This window comes from Oreochromis niloticus, linkage group LG10 (assembly GCF_001858045.2).
Source record: "Oreochromis niloticus isolate F11D_XX linkage group LG10, O_niloticus_UMD_NMBU, whole genome shotgun sequence".
NCBI classification, from domain to species: domain Eukaryota; kingdom Metazoa; phylum Chordata; class Actinopteri; order Cichliformes; family Cichlidae; genus Oreochromis; species Oreochromis niloticus.
Window position 1 is genome coordinate 12102205 of NC_031975.2, and position 21050 is coordinate 12123254.

The 21050-nt window shown below is 39.1% G+C and overlaps 1 protein-coding gene across 4 annotated transcripts in view; it reads right to left on the bottom strand.

Annotated features, from left to right (window-relative positions):
• The window catches only part of klhl13 (kelch-like family member 13), a 42248-nt gene that overhangs the window by 12182 nt on the left and 9016 nt on the right, over positions 1-21050 (bottom strand). For 2 of the 4 annotated variants that reach the window (XM_005472086.3, XM_003446860.5), the window contains 2 exons: positions 2417-2558; positions 791-923 (listed from right to left, as the gene is read on the bottom strand). In XM_005472086.3, coding sequence (XP_005472143.1) covers positions 791-923; positions 2417-2558 — 275 coding nt within the window. Of the gene's footprint in view, positions 1-790; positions 924-2416; positions 2559-6207; positions 6361-9345; positions 9418-21050 lie in introns of those variants that run through there. The other 2 variants (XM_025910704.1, XM_005472087.4) reach the window with 2 other exon arrangements.

The following is a 21050-nucleotide window of genomic DNA, read 5'->3' on the forward strand; positions in this document are numbered from 1 at the left end:
TAAGGGAGCACTTTTGTTCAACATTTACACTCAGAGCATTCCCCTTTCACTAATAAGCTAACTCTAACTTAAACTTAAGCTTTTCCTCTGTTCTATTATATTTCACAAGCTAATCTGGACCAAACAAAGAAAAAGAAATTCGCGTGCACTGCTCATTAGATGCTGCTTGATGACAAGTTGCCTGTCAAAGCTTGAGTCGCAAAAGTAAACACCTACAGTTTAATACAAGATAAATTCAGTGCAGTAAGGTTGCGTTCTCTGACAACATCTGTGCTACTCGTTTTCCCCGCGTCAGATTAAAAGCTTTCAGTTTAATTACCCAGATATCTTTGTTATCCGAAAGTGAATGAAGACATTTTTTGCAGTCTGTTATTCCTGAAAATACCACACAAACACTCTCTATGTACTTAAAAAGAGCTCAAGGTTCCTCTGCCTCTGCATACAGTGCACGAAGGAGATGAAACAGGCAAGTAGGTCATTTATATTCATTGTGAGCACAAATGACCATGAACATGAATGCATAACAATGGCTCAAACAAGCTGGTTTTATAACATGAATATATGCTCAGTACTGGAGGGATGAGGGCACAAGGTCAATTTGAGTAATTTATTCACAATGCAAAATTCTAGCAACATGACTGCCACTGTGTAGAAATACAAATGCTCATGAAAAGAAAGCAATTTAGTGGAAAATACAGAGATATAGAGTACTTAAATGCCTGTGCCACTGTCACAAATATCACAAAATTCTACATCGTGGTTTGGCTGGAGTAAAGGCTTGTAGACCAACCTGTGAACATGGCTTTGAAATAGTCGGAGGAGGAGGCCATCATTGCACGGTGCACAGGGAAAGCTTCATCACAGTCGCCAGCCACCAATGTGACATCACAGAGCAATCCCTCTATCCTCAGCTGGTCAAATCCCTTAAAAAGAAAAAAAAAAACAAAAAACATGAAAGAGAGAGGTTTGTTTCTGACCCCGAGCTTAGAGCACCTGAACTGCTCTGATTTTACTCCCAAGCAGAAGATCTCGGCTTAGACAAAGCCAGATGAAAAACACCATTGCTAAAAGTTTCAAATATGGCTGCTGCCAAAAAAGGAAAAAGCAGTCACTGCTTTAGGGCTCAACACAATGAACTTGTGTGGTTCAGTGAGGATAAAAACAAAATGCTGTCAGCAACGGCCTGTCAGACATGAGCTCATGGACCTGAAATGATATGTGACAGCGCTCTAGTCTTGAGCTGGAGCTGACCGACTGATTGTTGCCTTCATATTTTCTTGGCTTTCTTACACACAACTGGTTCAGAGTAACATGTTTAGAATTACAGGGATTTTTTTCTCTTGTTGGCATAGAAACCTGATGCAAAGTTACAGCTAAAAGGCACTACCTACACTAAACATGGGCAAACACACTTTAATTCATAAGTGGATATTGCACTTATTCACCCAACACCTGATTTCACTACCTACCAGCTGACTACCACTTCTGATTATGGTTATGGCAGGGTGCACTAATAACGTGCAAGCCAAAAACCACCTTGAGGCCACAGTTACTGTGATTTGGCGCCATTTAATAAAACTAAATTGAATTAAACAAAAAAAAAAAAACCTTTATAACACATAGTGACTCTAAAACCACCCCTGCAATAATCAGTGGGCGGGTTTTTTGGTGGATGCTTCCAAATGCACCACCTAATTGAGACTAACAGATTCTATAATCAGGGTGTACGATCACATCAGGCTAGAAAAATCATTAGCATTCCCTTACTGTGCTGTGGCAGCAAAAGATTAATGAGCTGCAAAAGCAGCCAACGGCCATTCATTTTCAGTGAGAGCCGATGACGAAGGACAGTTATTGCTGTTGCAGCAAACAGCGTGATGCCAGCACTCACTAGCACAACTTTAGGCTGATCTTCACTTTGCACCAATCAGCAGTGACATGCTGAAGCTGCCACCAACTGTAACATTTATGCAGCTTCCTGACTGTTGGGGGCAGGGGGGTATATATGTACAAGATGAGTGAGCTTTTGTTATATTTTTCATCAACAGTTAATCAGGTTGGGCTCACCCTTTACATCAAATTACATAGACACCAAATCCCAACTGTTTTGGATTATTACTGAAACACAAGACGAGATATTAAACTGTGCCCAGTAATCCATGGTATGAATTCCCTTATGTTGTGTGATACGGCAATGTTAACGGTTTTTAATCTTCAAAGAAATCCAATTAAAACAAATATTCAACATCTTGCTGGCCTGCAATCTGCAAACACCTGTGAGCAGAGCTACAGAAACTACTCACGAGATCGCCAAAGAAATGGTAAGGCCAAACATTAATGTTATTATCAGATGAAGGTGATATTTGACTCTACACACACTCTATACACTGTTTTCTCTATGTTTCTGCACTCTCACCTGAAGAACCACTGAGCTGTGCGTGTTGCTTGTGAAAAATCGAGTGTTTCCAGTCTTTGATGCCTGAAGGTGAGCAGAGATGCCCATATCACCATAGCCCAGAGCAACTTTCATGTGAGCGTCGTCGTCCTCCACGAGGGATCTAATAGGAAAAAGGAAATAAGTTGTTTTTTTTTACTTCAAACGGGTAGCAAATGCACATTTCCCTCTAATTTTAGCTTCTGGAAAGTAGGACAGATGCATTTTCAAAGTGACACTGCTTAAGGACATTTTGGGCGGCGGTAGCTTAATTGTTAGACTGTCACCTAAAAGTTGTAGAACTGCAAGACTGAATCAGCAAGGGAAATTGTGGGAAAGGAAGTGAACAAGGTACAACGATCTTCCCAAAGCTCTAACCAACCAGACTCCAGCTCTAGGCCACTCCTGAGTCTTAAAAAGCTGCTCATGAATTCCATGAGAATATACTAATATGCAAGAAATGTTTCTCCATAATATCAGTAAAACAATGTGAACTACCCAAGGCTGACATTGCATCCGTTCTAACTTTTGTTAATTAGCACTTAAATGAACATGCAATAACATGCACTAAACATTCTGGGGGGAAAAAAAACCAAGTTTTGAAATCCCAATGTCATATTCACAGCCTTCATTATCCACTTTAGTTGTATAGATGAACAAGTTACAGGCACATATGTCTGTGCCACACCACCAGCACTAAAAGCAGCACGATCTGGCATGAATATTCAACACGTTGTCAAAATGACCTCTGCCCTAATGCCACTATGATGTCAAAAACTTTGAATTTACATGAAATTTGATGTGGATATTTGCTGTAGCCACAGTATACGAGCCCTTTTGCCAGAACTGAGAATTTCCACTTAGGTAGGTGGATGTGGTATAACGGTTCAATCCCAAGCGCCTTCTGTCCACCTGTCAAAGTGACCTTGGACAAGAGGCTAAACTCCTAATTGGTCCCAGTAGTCAGGAAAGCACCGTGCCTGGTAGATTCCTGCCACCAGTGTGTGCTTGTGAACAAGACACAGACAGGATAATATCACTATATAAATGGAGACATACACCATTTCCCACAGTACACAGTAAATATTTAAATTATGAAGAGAAGCTCCCTGAATTGTCCCTGGATGATGAATAGATTTCATTCTGGACAACCTCTACCACCTTCCATCTAGTGCCTCCATCATGTTAAAATGTCAAGAATATACATCTCAGTGCAATACACACGGACATAAAGTTTGCAAATGGATTCGCCACTAACAACTGCATCCTGTCTTCCGATACATTCAGCAGCAGCTCACCTTCCTTCTACTCCCCTCTTCTTTTCTTCATGCAAGGCTTTTTAGTATTGCACATTTCTTACAAACACTGAAACCTCAGGAGGCCACAGAGTGTCACAAAACACATTATTACACCAAAATATTTGAAAAAGTAAGTGTGAAGGTGAAAGTGAAGCGCCTGGCTTCAAGTTGACATTGAAGGATTTTTCTGCAGTGCACAAAAAATGAACTAACTGCGATGGCTAAGTGATAAACAAACAATAATACCGCCCGATATAGACTTAGTGACATTTTAGTTGTTTTTTGACTCAAGCTGGATGCTGATGGGTATCACAGCTATGTAATGCATCATCTCTTGAAATTTAATGAGGAAATGAAAAGAAGAAAGCTTTTAATGAATTTAAATGAGCTGCACAGCACTGAAAAAGATCATTAAATAGAAATAATGTGACTAATAGTGAAAGCATATTACATGTACAGTCATTATTTCTCAGGTTTCAGAGCTTAGGGACGGAAAAAAACGATAGGATACAAAATACTGCTAATGATGATTGAAGCAAATGAAAGTTTTGGGTTTTTTGTTGTCGTTTTGCATAATGTCTGACTGATTTATCCTTTCGTGGATCCTACACAGTAAGAGTCCTCTGGGAAATCTTGCAGCAGCCGTCTGTGAGAAAAAAGTCAGCGCCATGGGAGCACGATAATTTAGCATTTTGTCATAATCTATAAATGTGTAAACGGATGAAAATTCAGATACAACTACGACCTCGACATGTGATGTAATAGGGTGTAAAGTCCCTAACTGCTCCATAGAGGGTGAACATGGAAAGACGGCAAGTGTGACTCAGATCCCCAAGGCGGATACTCTCGGGATACGAGTACATTTTGTTCAGACAAAACTGACATTAGAGAATGAAGCTCATTTGGGTACAAGAGCTGTGGATCAAAAGAAGAACAATACTCACATTTGCAATCATCAACACAGCTCTATAGTGTATATCATAAGCAAATCATTTGGATTGCTTTACTACTCAAAGTACCAAAAACAAAACAAACAAAAAAACAAAAAACAGCTGACCTTGGCGTTAACAGATCACAAAAGAATCGGAAACACCTGTCTTGCATTTCTAGAAAAGCAAGAGCAGCTGAGCTGAGGCAGTTATTACTCTTTAAGTGAGAATATGATGACAGTCCGACAACAAAAACAATGATGTGATTGAAGACAGGTGGCTGTTTTAATGGGAAAGAAAAAAAAACTTTGCCAAGTCTGCGCCCACAGTAGCCAATTAAAGATCTGTATTTCTAACACAGAATGAAAACTAGGCCTAAAATATTATTTCTATTCTCCATGCACTATATTGAGATGACATAAACAGCAATTAATGTGCAATTGGGGCCTCAAACAGTGTTAATTTTCAGACGAATACTGGCCTGGTTAGAATTCTTTTTTTTCCCCCCCACAAAAATGTCTGGCTCAGCATAGAAGTGAATTTACGTCTTCAAACAGACCCCATGAGCAGGCAGCGCTTGTCAGATATACGAGACTAATGGAAGTAATTTGAAGTTCTTGTCTGGCTGAGCGCTTGATTTTTTTTATTTTTTTTATTTATTTTTTGTGGTTAGCGGAGTGGTTTTCCCATTTGTGAGTAAATGTTCCCTGTGCTTTGAAGGGCTGTTATTCAACATCACTGAATAAAACATAGCTTTTACATGTTAATAAAAAGGCTGGGTGAGCCGCTGAGTGTCACGCTCTTCTTTCATATGTATGAAATTAAGTTAATGGGGCATATTTAGGTGGAGGTAATATTTTAAACTTGTTTCACACTTAAACTGAAAATCAGTTTATGTCTGTCCCAATAACAGATAGATAAAAATAGAACACAGTGGAGGGTGTACAGTTATTCTTTATAAGTACAGGGAAAACTACACACCCACAATGAATAATTAAAGAATACTCTTGATATTGAGAGTCTCCTAAATATGTGTGTTTTCTACTTAGCAGCAATATTCATATAGCAAATCTGATTACAGTAAAAAGTGAGCTGCTCAGTCTAATAACCAATCATCTAGTCTTCAGATTTCCTCAGCATCTCTAACATGCCTGGTTTTTACCTAATCATAAATAAAGAAAACATAGTCCCAGCTGGTAAAGTAAGTTGGGAATATAACACTTGCCTCCGTCTGCATTACATGCATATCTATTTTAAGACTGATCTCATATAACGTTATGTACATCAGTAATAAGTAGGCAGAACATTGCTTATGTAAATTGTACATCCATTAAAGCTTTTGATGCAAGTCTATTATAGGAGTAATCAGGTGTGATGGTGTGTTCATCTGTTACATAAGGACTTGGTAGCACAGCATGGTACATCTGATCAGACACCAGTAATTTCTCACTGAACTGTGCACAACGAGATAGTTAAAGTTAGGTCTTTTGCTGTGATTCTAATTCTTCATGACACTGAACATGTCATGAAAAAAAAAAAGACGCACCTTGATGGCTTCTCTTTTGTGGGGGGAAAGAAAAAGAACAGGGGAGCACAACAGTGGTTGGCACTGTAGTCTCACAGCAAGAAGGTCTTGGGTTTTTAAATCCGCCATCTATTTGCATCATCTCCCCGTGCCTGCATGGGTTCTCTCTGGCTTCCTCCCACAGTCCGCAGACATGCAATTAGTAGGGTTAGGTTAACTGGTGATTCTAAATTGCCCACAGGTGTGTGTGGCTGTCTGTGTCTCTGTGTTAGCCCTGGTGACCTGTCCAGGCTGTACTCTGCCTCTCACCATATGGCAGCTATAATAGGCTCCAACCACCCCCATGACCCTGAATTGGATAAGCGGAAGAAAATGGATGGGTGGGCTGAGGGGAAAAAAGATGCAATTCACAGAGAGGATGTAATGAATGCTAAATGGCAGAAATAATTATTCACACCTGCTTCTATTAAAGTTTGCTTTAATATTGGTACAGATTATACATCTAATGCAAGTTACAACAATACTAGTGTTCTCCTATTTTTCTTATGTGGAAGCCAGTTTTATTAAATACACTAGCAATCTGTTAGTTGAACTGTCAGTGTACAAAGGGCGCTGCTCCAGAGCGCTTGTGGTTTAGGTAGTAGAGTTGCACCTACAGTCCATATGTCAAAGTATCCTTGGGAAAGATATTGAACCTCAAGTTTGTGTAAATGTTTGATACAATAGTGATTAGGTATAGATAAAGGCACTGTATCAATGTATAGGTGATTGGGTGAATGAGACTTTTAGCAGAAAAACTCTAAACAAGTCCCAGTCCATTTACCATTCTTTTTCTAATTGTACCACCACAAACTTTAACACTAAGCATACTTGAGTCAGACAAGCAGCTCTTGGGTTTTTTGCAAATTCTCTGAGCACTGCAAAGTCTGACTTTGGGGTAAATTTGCTGGGAAGTCTACTGGGAAGACTGAGCTTTTGTACAAAAAACTGCCAAATTTTCTGTTTTTATACAGATGCTCACAGAGGCTCATTATCGGTTAATTGAGTACGTTTGATTAACAGTATCTTGCTGCTACTTACCCTCTTAAGCAGTCCCTATGGGGGGACTACTTGTTTTGGGTTTTTTTAAAAGAACTGTTTACAGTCCTGTGAAAACTTTTTCACAAGACTATTTTCTTGTGATGTCTAACTCAACTAGGTCTCCTTTTTTTACAATAAAAAAAAAAAAAAAAAAAAAAAAAAATTTCTTAATGGTAAGAAAAAAAATTCTTACCATTATTAGACAAGAACAGAGAGAACCGTAACTGTAAGGGATCATCTTGCAGAGTCTCACTTCAAACCTTATGCAGCATTTATGGAACTGTGCAAAGACTGCTAGTTGGTTTTTCACAGGACTGCACATGACTGAGTCCACATGACTGTTAATCAAGTTTAAAAAAAAAAAAAACTGTAACGTTGCTGGAAACAAGTGCAACATGCATTGTTTTTTTAATACAGTGTCTTTATTTTTAAAAACATCACAGGCTGCTGGCTGGCGAATCACCTGCAATACTGTGCATTTAGACTGAATAATTGACCTTAAGCAATGCGACAGAACTGGTCTACTTTCACTGGCCATAAACCATTTTGTCAACGTTAAAGACTGCTGAAATCAGATCTTGCTCCTAAAAATTGATTTTGATGTTTTTTGTAGCAGGTTATGCAGATCAAATGGGAACAGCCCAACTGGCTGCAGTAGTTTTGATGGTTTTGACAAAGATCAAGATTGAATGATAATTAAAAAGGGGAGATCACTCTCCTCAGTTACAATTTAAAAAAAAAAAAAGGAAAAAAAGAAGATTCACCATTTGAAATAAAATGCCATTTAAACACATACAGCATTTTTGCCTTTAGGTTTCAGAATAAGCGAATGCTGAATCATTAAATCGTTAACCTTGCACATATTAAAGAAACTCAGAAATGCATAATAATTACTTAACTCCACAACTAAAGACCCAACAAATCAAAAGGTTACTTAAAAAAGATCTACACCATTAGCTAAGTAAATAAAATGCTCATTATTTGGCCTGATTGCTGCTATTGTTATGCTTTAGTCTGTAAGCAAATAAAGTATGTAAGCGAGTAGAGATTCATTAGTCTGCAAACACAGAATGGAAATTAAATGTCTGCTTGGGTATTGTAATGTTTTTGATGTACATTAGTGTGAAATGTAAATAGCCATCTTTCAGTAATTATTTTTATAGTAACTGTTGCACAGTAATTAACTTTACCAACAATTATAGATGCTGAATCTTTTTGCCGTGAAGGAAAACTGCACACAAGGCTGGAAATGCAGAATTATTAATGATGTGAGGTACAATTACTTTGGATCAGCTGGACGTGAAAAAAAGGGTTTCAACTTGCTATACTATAAAAATGTCACTGAATGCTTTTGCTGCCTAATCTGGTTTAAAAGTCATTATTGTTCATCTTTAGACTCATTATTCGTGCTAATAAAAAATTTTTAAAAGTTAGCTTAGGAGTTCTGGGCGGAAAACTTTCTCCTCTTTTCTTCACAGAGAAACTTTAGGCTCTGATAAGCCGAGCTGACCTCAAACTCACAAAAAGCTTCATCAGGCAGGCTTTTCTGTCACCTCACATCGCTTCACATCTTTGCACTTTAACACACCACAAAGACTTCAGCAAACTAACAGTCTTGTGTAGACTTTTTTGTAAAGACTCAAACGATTAGGCCAAAGACATTTGGGATATATGATGGATAAACATTAAGAGAAGGTCAGGGTGAATCTAATTGTTATTCCTTTCACATGCTGAACTGAGGAGCTGGTAGGAAGACCAATGAGGATACATAAACAGCAAAAGACAAAAAAGGCACAAAAACATGGAGACCTCTACCCACCACAGGAGGTAAGGAAAACTAGAAATATGAGATCTAGCTATATTACTACAGGTCTGTTACATATGAATGATTAAGAATTAAATACAGCACCATTTTTTAGATGACAATGAGAGAATGGAGTTGGTAATAAGGTACATTTTACAAGGAGATGATAATGGACCATGTCTAGCAGGAACACCATTACCACGAAATACTGATGGCTTTAACAATAGTCACAATCACACTGACACAGAGCACAGGCAATGTACTGGTACATTTACCCCGTCAGGTGGTAAGTCGGACAGGCAGCGAGGAGAGAGTGGGTTGTCCAAACCACAAAGGAGTGTTGGTGGCTGCCGGAACGAAACAAAGAAGACAACAGCTACAGCATCCCACATAAAAGTTCTGCTCTTCCTTACACACCAGAGAACAGAGTCTGAATCTCTAGCTGCATCCCTGAGCAGTCTGAAGATACAAAGCTTTAGTGCACACAGCACTGACCAATGCAAAAATAATATGCATATTATGTTTTATTTTTTTCTCTGATCTTGAATAAAAGTACTATTACATTCAAATAAATTCTACTAAGCTACTATATTATATATGCACAATCATATATGAACTTTTTAAAACATAGCAATATATAACACTGTATTAATTGTGGTGTTGTGTTTGTATGAAAGATTATGCTCATTAAAAGCTGTCACAAGTTCAACGCTAAACTCATTTCACAGTTTAATACTCAGCAGGTCATGAAGCACATTCAACCTTTGAACACTGAGGGTGGATGAATACAAAACTGCTTATCAAACGACTCATTATTATACACTGTCACACATACTGCCGGGATAATTTCATGAAAAATCAGTGCCTCCCACCTGACCTCCTCAGCTGATTTTTTATTTATTTCATTATTTTTTTGTACAATAACTTGTATGTACTAAATAAAGCCGTGCAAAATCTTGCCTTTGCTCTGAAAATCTTGAAGGACACAGGATTGAGGGCAAACTTTTCACATTTTAAGCCACTGCAGAAAGTTTTTTCATATACCCAACTTTAAGAACAAATATCACAGGATATATCAATTTGAAAAACAAAACTTCATCAGTTTAAGGTCTTACATAAAGAGTAAGAAAACCAAACATTGGTGTCGTGGATGTGAAAGAAATTTAAAAAGTGCACTTTGGCTAAACTTCAAAGGGTAATGTTACCATGTGGGATAGGTGGCTGTCAAAACAAATTATAGCATATCTACCGTCTCTCTCTCTTTTTTAACCTGCATTTTGATGCCTTGCTCATCTTCTGGCTGTGATTCATATTGTGTCAAAATAATTTTATAATTTAGTCATATTTTAAACGGTTGCAAATGTAGCTAACAGCCATGAAATGGAGAAACAAAACTGATGTTTCTTAGTTCTTTAAAATGCTGAAATTTGAGCACACAGAAATGCATAACTAACGTGTACTTTGAGGGCCTGTAATGAAAAATATTATAATATTCACAATATAGCATGAAGGTAAAATTTTTACATTTTCTCCAATAAATAGGCTTAAACAAAATCACCACAAGTTACTTGATCATATATAGAATAACCCCCCTATTTCCCAGAAGTTGGTATTATATCAGAAGCCTTAACATATTCTAAGAAAAATATTTTATTTCATTTAACTTTAAAACATTTTAATAAATGCATAAAACTGACCACTGAAGTATCCTAGATCTATCCTCGATTTTATGCATAGACAAAGTAGTTAAAATTACTATCAGGTAGTACCTTAAAATGTAATTACCTTAGCAACTACATTGGCACATTGATAACAATTCAGTTAAAGAATCTGTATAATGGTGGTACAGATGAAAGCCTCTGTTCAGGTCTTTCTTCAACCACTAGAAAATGTACTTCTAACTACAATGGCAAGTGCAAAATAAATTAATGTGATGCTATACAATCCATTTTAATATCAGTGAGATTTGCATGAACAGGAATGCTGCCTTAATTTTCATCAGTTTAGTTTTTGAGCAGCGAGAGAGAGAGAGAGAGAGAGAGAACATAGAGAGCCGGAGGAGGAAGCTGAAGGGTTGAAAAGAAGTAATAAGGGAAAGGGTGGCAGTCTATCCAGTCCCTTCATGTCAGTGGAAAGCTTAAACACATCCTTACACCACTGACAGTTCAGGAAGCTAAAGTCAACTTGGCTTTTTCCTGGGATGACAGCAGAAGGGTCTTAAAAGATTAATGAGTATGGCTTTACTGCCTCGTCATGTTTAGCCATGCATCGATAGGAACTTTATTAATCTCATCTGTTTTAGGTTCTTTGACATTTATGGGACCAACATCACATTTTCTGGAGACAGATGCTTTTAAACTTGTAATGCACCAGAAATTTTTTTCACACATGAAAAAGACAAAAACAGATCACTTTTTCTTTTTACTCAGCATTGCATGTCATATATATAAATGTTAACAAAAAAAACTTAGTGTCTACACATGCCATCAGAAAAGGCTTTCCTGCGTCAGTTCCTGGACCCTGGTACAAAGTAACTCCTAAGGCTAAGTTAGCATTGCAGTCCTCGGTGATCGTGTCAGATTTATTGTCAGATGCATTTATTTCCCCATTTGTTTGGCTGTTGACATTATTTTTGAACCCTACTGTACAAATGTAATCATGGAGGCTACACAACTTGATTACATCAATAACTAATACACAGAATAGAGTGCGTCTTTATGAGGACATGGAGAGAAAAACGGAGACACCAATCATAATGGCAGTGGAGGGCACTAAAATAGCGCAGCCATTGTGTCTAAACAGGGAAAAAAAAAAGAGAGCTAAATAGGCTGGTGTGTTCACGCATAATCAAAGGCATTCTGTTTCACGTCTGCCTGCGACAGACGGCTTTTAATGTCTGATTTCATTTTTTATTGAATGCTGAACTCATTCCCTGCTTTCACACTGGAGACTGGAATTACCAGTGCAGGTCCAGTTTTGAAGTTGTGAAACATCTATATCGTCTAGCAGGGAAGGGATCAAAAGTCTTTTGAAAAGTCTGAACTTGGGATTTTTCGATTCCGCAGGCACTTGATTTATTGGGATGTGTCTGTGATACCTGCCCACACTTTGCAGACTCACAAAAAAAAAAAAAAAAAAAAAAAAAGGAGAGATCTCTATTCTTAGGTTGGAGAAGCAAAAAGAAAGAATCATAGATAAAACTGGTGGGAAAAAAACCATCATAATCTATATGATCATGCTTTGGGGTGAGCCTCAGGAACTTGTACAAAGAGACAGAAAAGTTTATATCTGATACTGATATGTAAATAATGCCGACCTGCCCATCAGTCTGACAACAGTGGCAAAAGCTACTACTGTGCCACCTTAAACTGTACTTAACTGCATCCTGTTTGCTTTAAGCCTCAGTCACACATACCTGATGACTGGTCAGTGATCATCTGGCAAACAGAGGTTGCAAGGGGAAAAAAGGGGGGGGGGAGTATATTCTCAGACCGGTTGGTGAGTGGTTGAAGGAAACTGTCAGCGTGAAAGTGGTCGCAATGAGGATACTGCACCGAAGACCTCTTTGTGATTGCTTTGTCAGCTAGCAGGTTGCCACAGTTACCTGTACATGTAGTTTGTGTGGAAGACAACAACCTTTCTGCAAACACTTGCAAGCTACTCACCCACCAGTACTGAAATTGCACAAAGTACAACACAGATAAAAAAAAATCTACCTTCAAAGTAAAAGTTGTGTCTTCTGAAATTTGTTGGATTCAGCAGTAAGGCACAACTTTTACCCTGAAGGCGAGCGCTCTCGATTTCTGGTTTGCATCACACATTTTCAAGTTTCACTACAACTCAGAAAGTAAATAGCACATTCTATGCAAATCACAAACGACCACAACATTGTCCAAAAGATCATAGCAATCACAAGGAGACTTTGGGTGTAGCACCCTTTTTGCAAAAACAATTTCACCTAGCAACAGCCAGCAACTTCCAGCAACCACTCACCAACCTGTCAAGGAATACACACATTTCCCTGGAGATTGCCTGGGGGGTTAGTGTTCAGTCTCCAGTCCTGTGTGACTGAGGTTTTAATTATTATCCTTGAGAATGTGCATCCAACAGGAGTCCACCTCTGACAAACTAAAGTGGCTGTAAATAGTTTAGAACAACTATGTTAAATAAAGGATAATGTAATGATTTGTAAATAATGACGACTCACTGAAACGTGACAGTTTACTGCAAATTGCAACAATTTAATTTCACGCAGCTTTTTCCTCTTTATTCTCCTTAAATGTTATACTTTCCATCTCTTCTGAAACACAGGTCTCAAAATCCACACTTACTGTCAGTGAAAAAGAAGACACCATGAAGTCCAAGTAACTCTCAGTGGACAAGGCAGAAAGCCATTTCTAAAACTTGGAGCACACCAGCCTCAATAATTATGAAATTGAAGAAGTTTGGGAGCACCTTGGCTCTTCATAAAGTTGGCAGTCTAACTCAGTGGTCACTCAGAGCGAGATTCATAGGTCCTCTGAAGAGATACCTGCTGGAAGGATGGCCATGTCGGCGGCACTTCATCAATCAAGCTTTTAAGGTAAAGTGGCTAGACAAAAGCCACTCGAGGAAAAAGACTTCTGACAGCCCAATTGGAATTTGTCAAACAGCATTTTCAAGGACTCCAAGAGCATGAGAGAAAAGCTTCAGGTTTCATGGAAAAACTGAACTCTCCCATCACAAGCTACTAAAGCTTGGGGTGGCGGCATCATACTGCAGGAGTGCAGTGACCGAGGAGCTGCGTGAAACCTGTCAAATAGATACACAAAACCTGCTCCAGAGTGTACAGAAATGCTGATCCTGGCAACTATGAATGAGATTGCAAGAAGCTCTGCTTCTAATGTCCTGACAAGTATGAGGAGGGGCTTTGATCCATCTGTAATGTTGTAATTAAACAATGAAGCTCTCTTATTTAAAGACAAGAGAAAATAATTACTATTAAGAGCGAGAGAGAAGCTGAAAAGTTATCCCCCCTCCTTCCCCCCACGGACCATCCGTGGCAAACACGGCTCATGCATCATCTGTGGAAAGACTTGACGATGGCAGTTGAGAGATGCTGCCCTTCCAATCTGACAGAGCTTGAGAGGATCTATAAGGAAGAAGGGGATAAATTGTTCATGTTTGCAAAGCTTGTAGAGACTTACCCAAGAGCCCAAAGCTTTAAATGCTGCCAAAGGGACTTCCAAAAGTACCAAATTAAAAAGGCCTAAATAATTATGAAAATAAAAGACTTCGGTTTTTCCATTTTTAACAAATTTACGTATTCTTGTGTGACAGGAAATTGCAATTTCATCCATTCAAGATTAAATCTACAAGATAAAAATGTGTCAAAGTGAAGGAGCCCACATACCTTCTGAATCCACTGTGCTTTGAGTGTTTGTGTGTGTGCATGTGTATGTGTGTACTCAACAAAAAGATCACAAGACTCCTACAGTCTGGCTGGTGCCCTCACAATACACTCTCTAGCAGCTGAATCCAAAGCGCTCGTGAAAACAGAAAGGCACAAGACAAGGTGACAAAGTGCACGGAGAGAAACAAAACAGGGACGACTGGGTGAGCACCTCTGAAGCTAAGTGAGTGGAGTCAGGAGGAAAATCCATTTGTCTTTGGTAAACAGACACCTATAGTGAAGCGTCACTCTCAATCACTGAGAATAGCAATGCAATAATGCTATGTCCTGAGCAGCTCCTATTCATGGGAAAAAATAAAGAGTACAGTACAACGATCAATCACTACATCACATCAATCATCATCAAGGGAAGAAACCACAAGTTTACAGACTCAACATATTTGGCCTCTATCCATCCATCCATCCATTCTCTCCCACTCATCCTTATCAAGGTCGCGGGGGGGCCAGAGCCTATCCTAGCTACCTTAGGGCGAGAGGTGAATTACACTCCGGACAGGTCGGCAATCTGATGCAGGGCTAACACAGAGAGACAGACAACTGAATTCCAACTCAGAACCTTCTTGGTATGAGGCAACCACCAAGCCACCGTGCTGCCGCAGCTAAAAAAACAAACAAACAAAACCCTGTAGCTGGGAAAATGCATCAGCCTAGACATACGAATGTGTTAATTCCTGCACACACGCGTGCTTCAATTTAGCTGCTGCACATTTCTCAGCATCTCTATGTTTCCCTCAGCAACAACACGCTTTCTTCTTCAACTAATCTGAAAACTCCACAAATAAGAAAAGAAATCTCTCAACATTTCAAAGAGCTAGGTGCAGCTTTTGTTTCGCTTCCTGCACCACACACACAGACCCGCAAAACAAGAAACAGTGGGGCAGAAAAAAGGAGGAAGTGTTACAGTCTTTAAAATTCTCCTCTCATACCATCTCTTTTCCATCAAACAGACCTCGGTGCATCCAAACTGTGACAGCGGGTCTGGTGGATAGACTGCAATAAGAAAATGTGTTCACAGTGAAAACAGAGATTTTAATGAAGTTATTGAGCAGACGATTTTTCCCCCCTTTTTGGTCAAGAGTTACCCTAGAAAAGGAAGAGATCACTCAGCTCTTCTCAGATATCTGTGTCTAGATGTGTCAGACAAATTGCATTTGCTCCACTGATTCAGATGAAAATTGGCACTTCCCTAATTAAAACTAAGCCTTCTGAATCAATACTCACAATGCACTGGTCACACACTCAACAGTTATCCTTTTTAATTGCTGGCAATCACAAATGGGATTCTTATTTAAAATAGTATGTAATTAACCTGTTGGTTTTAATTAAAAACAGAAAAACTAATGACTGCAAAGGAAAATATTAAGCTTCGGGTCCGCTGATATTTTAAGTAGATGGTTGGGGCTCTCTCTGTCTAGGACAAACTATCCATGATCTCCAGATAATTGCCCCAATCGCAGCTAATAATCTTAGCAGTCTCCGTATGCTTTAATGAGCCTGCAATTACACTTTATAATCAAAGAGCATTTTGAGGTCAAGGTTACATGAATACAACTGAAACTAAACTTTAACTAAATTTCAGGAAAAAAAAGAAAAAGAAGAAAAAAGTTTCAGCCTACACTGCAAACGGTTAAGTCAAGAAAGCTTCCCACAGTGTTTGCTCGTAGGTGGAACAATCTGTCAGCATGTAACAAATGTTAAATCAACCCGAAGGACGTTGTTAGAGGTAACATGACCCAGCAAGGCCCGCTGTGTGTAAGTCAAAAGAACAACTACAGTGCTCTACCCAGGGCACTAACTTGCCCTGGGTAGAGCAGTAATTAAGCAGAGGCATAACTTTGCAAACAAAGGGGTTTAATCTGTCAATATCTAGAAAGGGACGCATGATTAATTGTAGATCCTGCCACAATTGTATAGGTCAGCAATGTTTATTTCTATTTTTAATTCCCCCGACTGTCCCAATGTGGTATCGCCTCTGTCCCATTAAGCCAATTACATCCTTTCAATGTGAAAACTATCCAAGTAGAACAGAATGTACTTGGGAAGGAGTTTTTTCTGGGAGTGAATGGAGAAAACTTGCAGCTCTATGGAAAAAGAATAGAAACAAAGGTGCAAATATAGTGACAAAGAGTAAGGAAGCTCTGACTGACCCTCTGACAAGAGTCAAGAATCTGATTTTTCTTTCAGTAATCTATTGTTGGCTCTGCTGGATTTGCTTTCCAATCCAGTCCCTAAACCTGAAATAACACTTTCTTTTTTGCCCAAATGTTCTCTCGGGGCTCGACAGCTGTTCTGTGTTTCTAGTCGTCCTCCCCAGTCTTTAAGGCAAGCTGTACTATTCCTCATTTTACAAGTCACTGTTTTATTTTTGGGATTATAAAAAGATTTTCTCCTCTCTCTGCAATGTGTTCTGACAGACAGTAGCACTGTGAATCCGATGTTATCCACCTAATAAGGGAGTTCAATTTGGTTACTGCAATGCTTTTTTTTTTTTTTTTCCTTGCCAGATTAGATACTTAGAGGTGAACTGTTTGGTGAAAGTACACCCAACTTCATCTTATCTTTGACTAGGTGTGTGCATGTATGCGTGTGTGCATGTGTGTGTGTGTGAGATGAGCACAGATATGACAGTTTCACCTGACTGAACTCAGTTGATGCTCTGCCAGCCAGACTGCCTGTGCCTCCCCTCTGGCCTTTCAATGAAAATAAATGATCCCTGGGTGGCTGTTTCTTTTTCTACAAAATGGCCACAAGTCAGCGGGAACTTAATGTCCGCTCCAAAGGGAAGGTAAATTAAAAGCTCCGAGACAATTTTCTAAAGTTCTTAATTTATCCACCAGCAGAGCAGACGTTAAGCTTCTTTGTGTGTGCAGGTAGATGCATACAGATGAATATCAAAGCCGTGATCCAAGGCTGGCCTCGTTTAAAAGTAGCAGCAGGTGTTGATCCCATGACTGACTTTGAGCTTTTTCAAGCAAACAATTTAGCAAGCTATTCGATTTGTGCAGGAAGCTGGGGGTGCGCCGTAGAATTGCTTGACATGAAGGGAGGAGCACCAGTGCTTTTTTTAAAGAATTATTAACTTATAAAATATTAAACGTGCTCCTTTACAAAAATAACTTGGCCCACTTTGTGACAAATAAACAACAGAGCAATAATTAACTGCCTCTTGAGCGAGTCTCTTGTCTTGTTGTTAAGATTCTCAGCTCCAGTGTCTTGGACAGCAGTTAGCTAAGGAAGTCTTTGTTTTGTTCTGCAGCCTTGCCGAGCTTTAAGTTGCGGTACATTGTTTTTTAAAAACAAACAACAACAAAAACTTCTGCTTCAGGTTTTGAGTACAGTGACCCTTCAGTCCCCAGCAGATCTCCACAGCAGAACAAGAAATGCCGTCACCAGCAGCAGCCCAAGACTGTTTAAACTGCAGGACAAGAAATTCTCAAGCAGCAGCTGAATGATGTCAAGAACTGCCAAACGGTGACCTGTCAGCCTGCTGGTAGGGGAAAAAGGCAAAAAATACAAAAGCTCTGGTTAGCAATGACTAAACTTTCAAAATAAGAGCAAGGGAACTGCCTGCTGGTAAACTGATTGCAGAAGATGGTGTTTTGAGGGGGTAGAGAGAACATGAGCCAAGCCAGCATATTAATGATTTCGCACTGATCTCCAAATTTAGCTGCACTTTTAAAGATGTTTTCACCATTAGCTAAAAACAGCACTTTCAACTTTTCTGCTGTCACAGAAGTTAAACTCAGTCAGACCTGACTGAGTCCAATTAACACATAAATCACGGTGTGATATATCTGGTGAAACTCTTGAGAATACCGCCGCTCTTGTTTTATGTATTTTTAACCATGAAAAATGCCTGCGATCAGAGGGAGCTGAAATTCAAAGTCAAAGCAAATGAAAATCCACATCTCTTATTTAGTTTGTCAGCTGTCAAATCAAATATGTGATTATTTTCAGAATATTTGAATATAGATTAATTTTTGATTAAAAAAAACAGAACAAAACAAAGACTGAGAGGAAAAAAAAACCTCAAGGTTGGACATAAAAAATTTTACAGAAATGGTGATAACTAAAGGGCTATTTACATCAGAGACAGCAAAATTCATTTCATAGCAGTAGCACTGGGGATTTCAGCAGCAGCAGAAGGCTTTTACAGCCACACGAGACATGTGAAGCATCTTGATTTGCAAAAATCTGTTAAACAGATTCTCAGGGCTTTCATTTTATGTAAAGCTGTTCAATCTGTATGGAATCTAATGCGATCACACCACTTACACTGCTACAGCCGCAATACAATTTAAAAAATATATATAGAGAGAAAAATCATCTCGTCTATAAAAAAACCTTTTAATGAACAGACATCGCGTTCTGTGAGTGTTGGATTTTTAAAAATGGTCCATTTCTGCCATGGAAAAAACCCCCAACATAGATCACTTACAGACTCTTTGAGGGTAAATATTAAGAAGCAATTTGTTTCCCAGACTTTCCAGCACTTTCCCTTAATTGCATTATGCTGACAAAGAGTGACGGGAATGTGGGGACAGGGAGAAAGGGTAATGACGTGTTAAAGGTCCCTGACAGGACTCAAACAGGTGTTGGTGCAGTTAAGGCTGCTGGCTCACCGTGATGCCTCTGAGAGGAGATTACAAAAGACAGCAGTCACATATATTAAGTGCTTACTACTGAATCACCGTAAGATGAGGGATGACATTCATTTCAAGGACTTTTTGTGGAAGGAAAGATAAACCCAGTGCTTTTTCTTCACTGAGCTCGAGATTAGTCCACACGCCATGCTGCCAGTGAACCTTAACCATTCTTTTCTGGCATGAAATCTGCACCACAGGCAGTTCACTAGTCCATATATAGATTAGGGAGGTTTCAAAAGAGGCGAGCACGTTGTGCAAACACATCTTATTTCTTTATACATGATGAGCATTGTATACTCTAAAAGCTCGCTCTCCTGTATCCACCCTGCTCGGGATACACATACAGAGATAACTCTTGCAGCAGATGTAATTAGAAATGTCTCTGGAGTCAAACAGAGGGAGGGCCTATAAAGAGTGACTTCTCCCTGCCCATAGTGTAACCTATAATTGGGGGCCCAATATCAGTGCGCCTAAAAACATAGCTTACTATTTACACTTCTTTAAAATAGAAGTGTTGTGGTGGGGCAGGGCCACACTTGGCAGGGTGAGGTGGATTCTCAAGGCCTGAATATGCTTCACTTGTCAGCGTGTCCACATTATCTCCTATGAACAGAACCCAAACGATGTCTGCAGCCACTTAAGTACACTTGATGTGCTTTTCCTCCAAACGACATGCTGACGTGCTGGTGAGAAGATCCTCCTCTCGAATTTGCACAAATGTCAAGACTCAAAAAATAATGTGAATAGTTAAGCTTCAATGCTTACAATCTCTGACAAGGTCTTGATTAATGCTATGGCAAAAAAGGCGTTACCGGCATTCGACCTGAATGCAGAAAAGTCACTTTTAACGCACTGACACAGCAGGTTTTCCTTTTTCCAACAGTGACACACAAATTCAGCATATCTGCAGACTGATTTTTTTTTTTTTTTTTAAATGATCATTCACTCTTCTCTGTTAATAACTTTTTCCACTTAATTAACTTTAACTTCTTATTTAGAATTAACCATTTACGGCCAATTTACGATAACTGCTTTTATGGGGTCTGTGTCACAGTTTCACAGAAATTAAATTAACAAGAAGGTCAGTAGTTTGATCTACAGCCTGTCAGGAAATGAGGAAGTGCATTTTGCTCTCGGTTGCTACCACCACTGAGATGCCCTTGAACAAGGCCTTTAACACCCAACTGCTCTGCTGGAGATGCTCAGTTGCCAATAACTGTGACTGCCGGGCAGGATGTTCAACCTAAACTAGCCTGATGAAATTTAGATTTAATCTATAATTAACAAGTCAATAGTGTCATTAGTGAGCTTTCATTTTATACATACAAGATCTCACAATTTAGTCCTCTCCAGGATTAAGGAGATACTATCCAGTTTAGGTTTATGCTACACAATAAAAATGTATTTTGTACATTTGCAGTGTACATAGCTGTGTTTTGAGTATGAACAGTTCTACTGAGGATATTTAAAGGGGAGCCTGGCATAAGAGAAGTAAAAGCATGGCTTTCTCTTACTGTGCTGCACTAATAGAAAATAAATATTTGAGTAAAACCATCAACAATAATCTCCTAAGCTTATAAAGATACATGATTACTGGGAACTGCATGAATCCAATTTTGCAGAAATCCCTCTAAGTAAGCCCAGTTAGCCTCTGAAATTCCCTTTAGGCTTTTCAGTTAGCCAAGGTTGTCTTGAAAACTGTCACTTCCAAAATTGTTCTTATCATCTGTAAACCAACCCCGTTAACGTTCAAAAAGTCAAACAAGACACTTATAGGTAGAAAAAAAAATGTAAAGAGAGATGATGGCAGGGACTGTGTGAACCACTCCAGATCTACCCTTCCCCCTTCCTCCTTCCTGAACAGTAGCAGATGACAATAGCT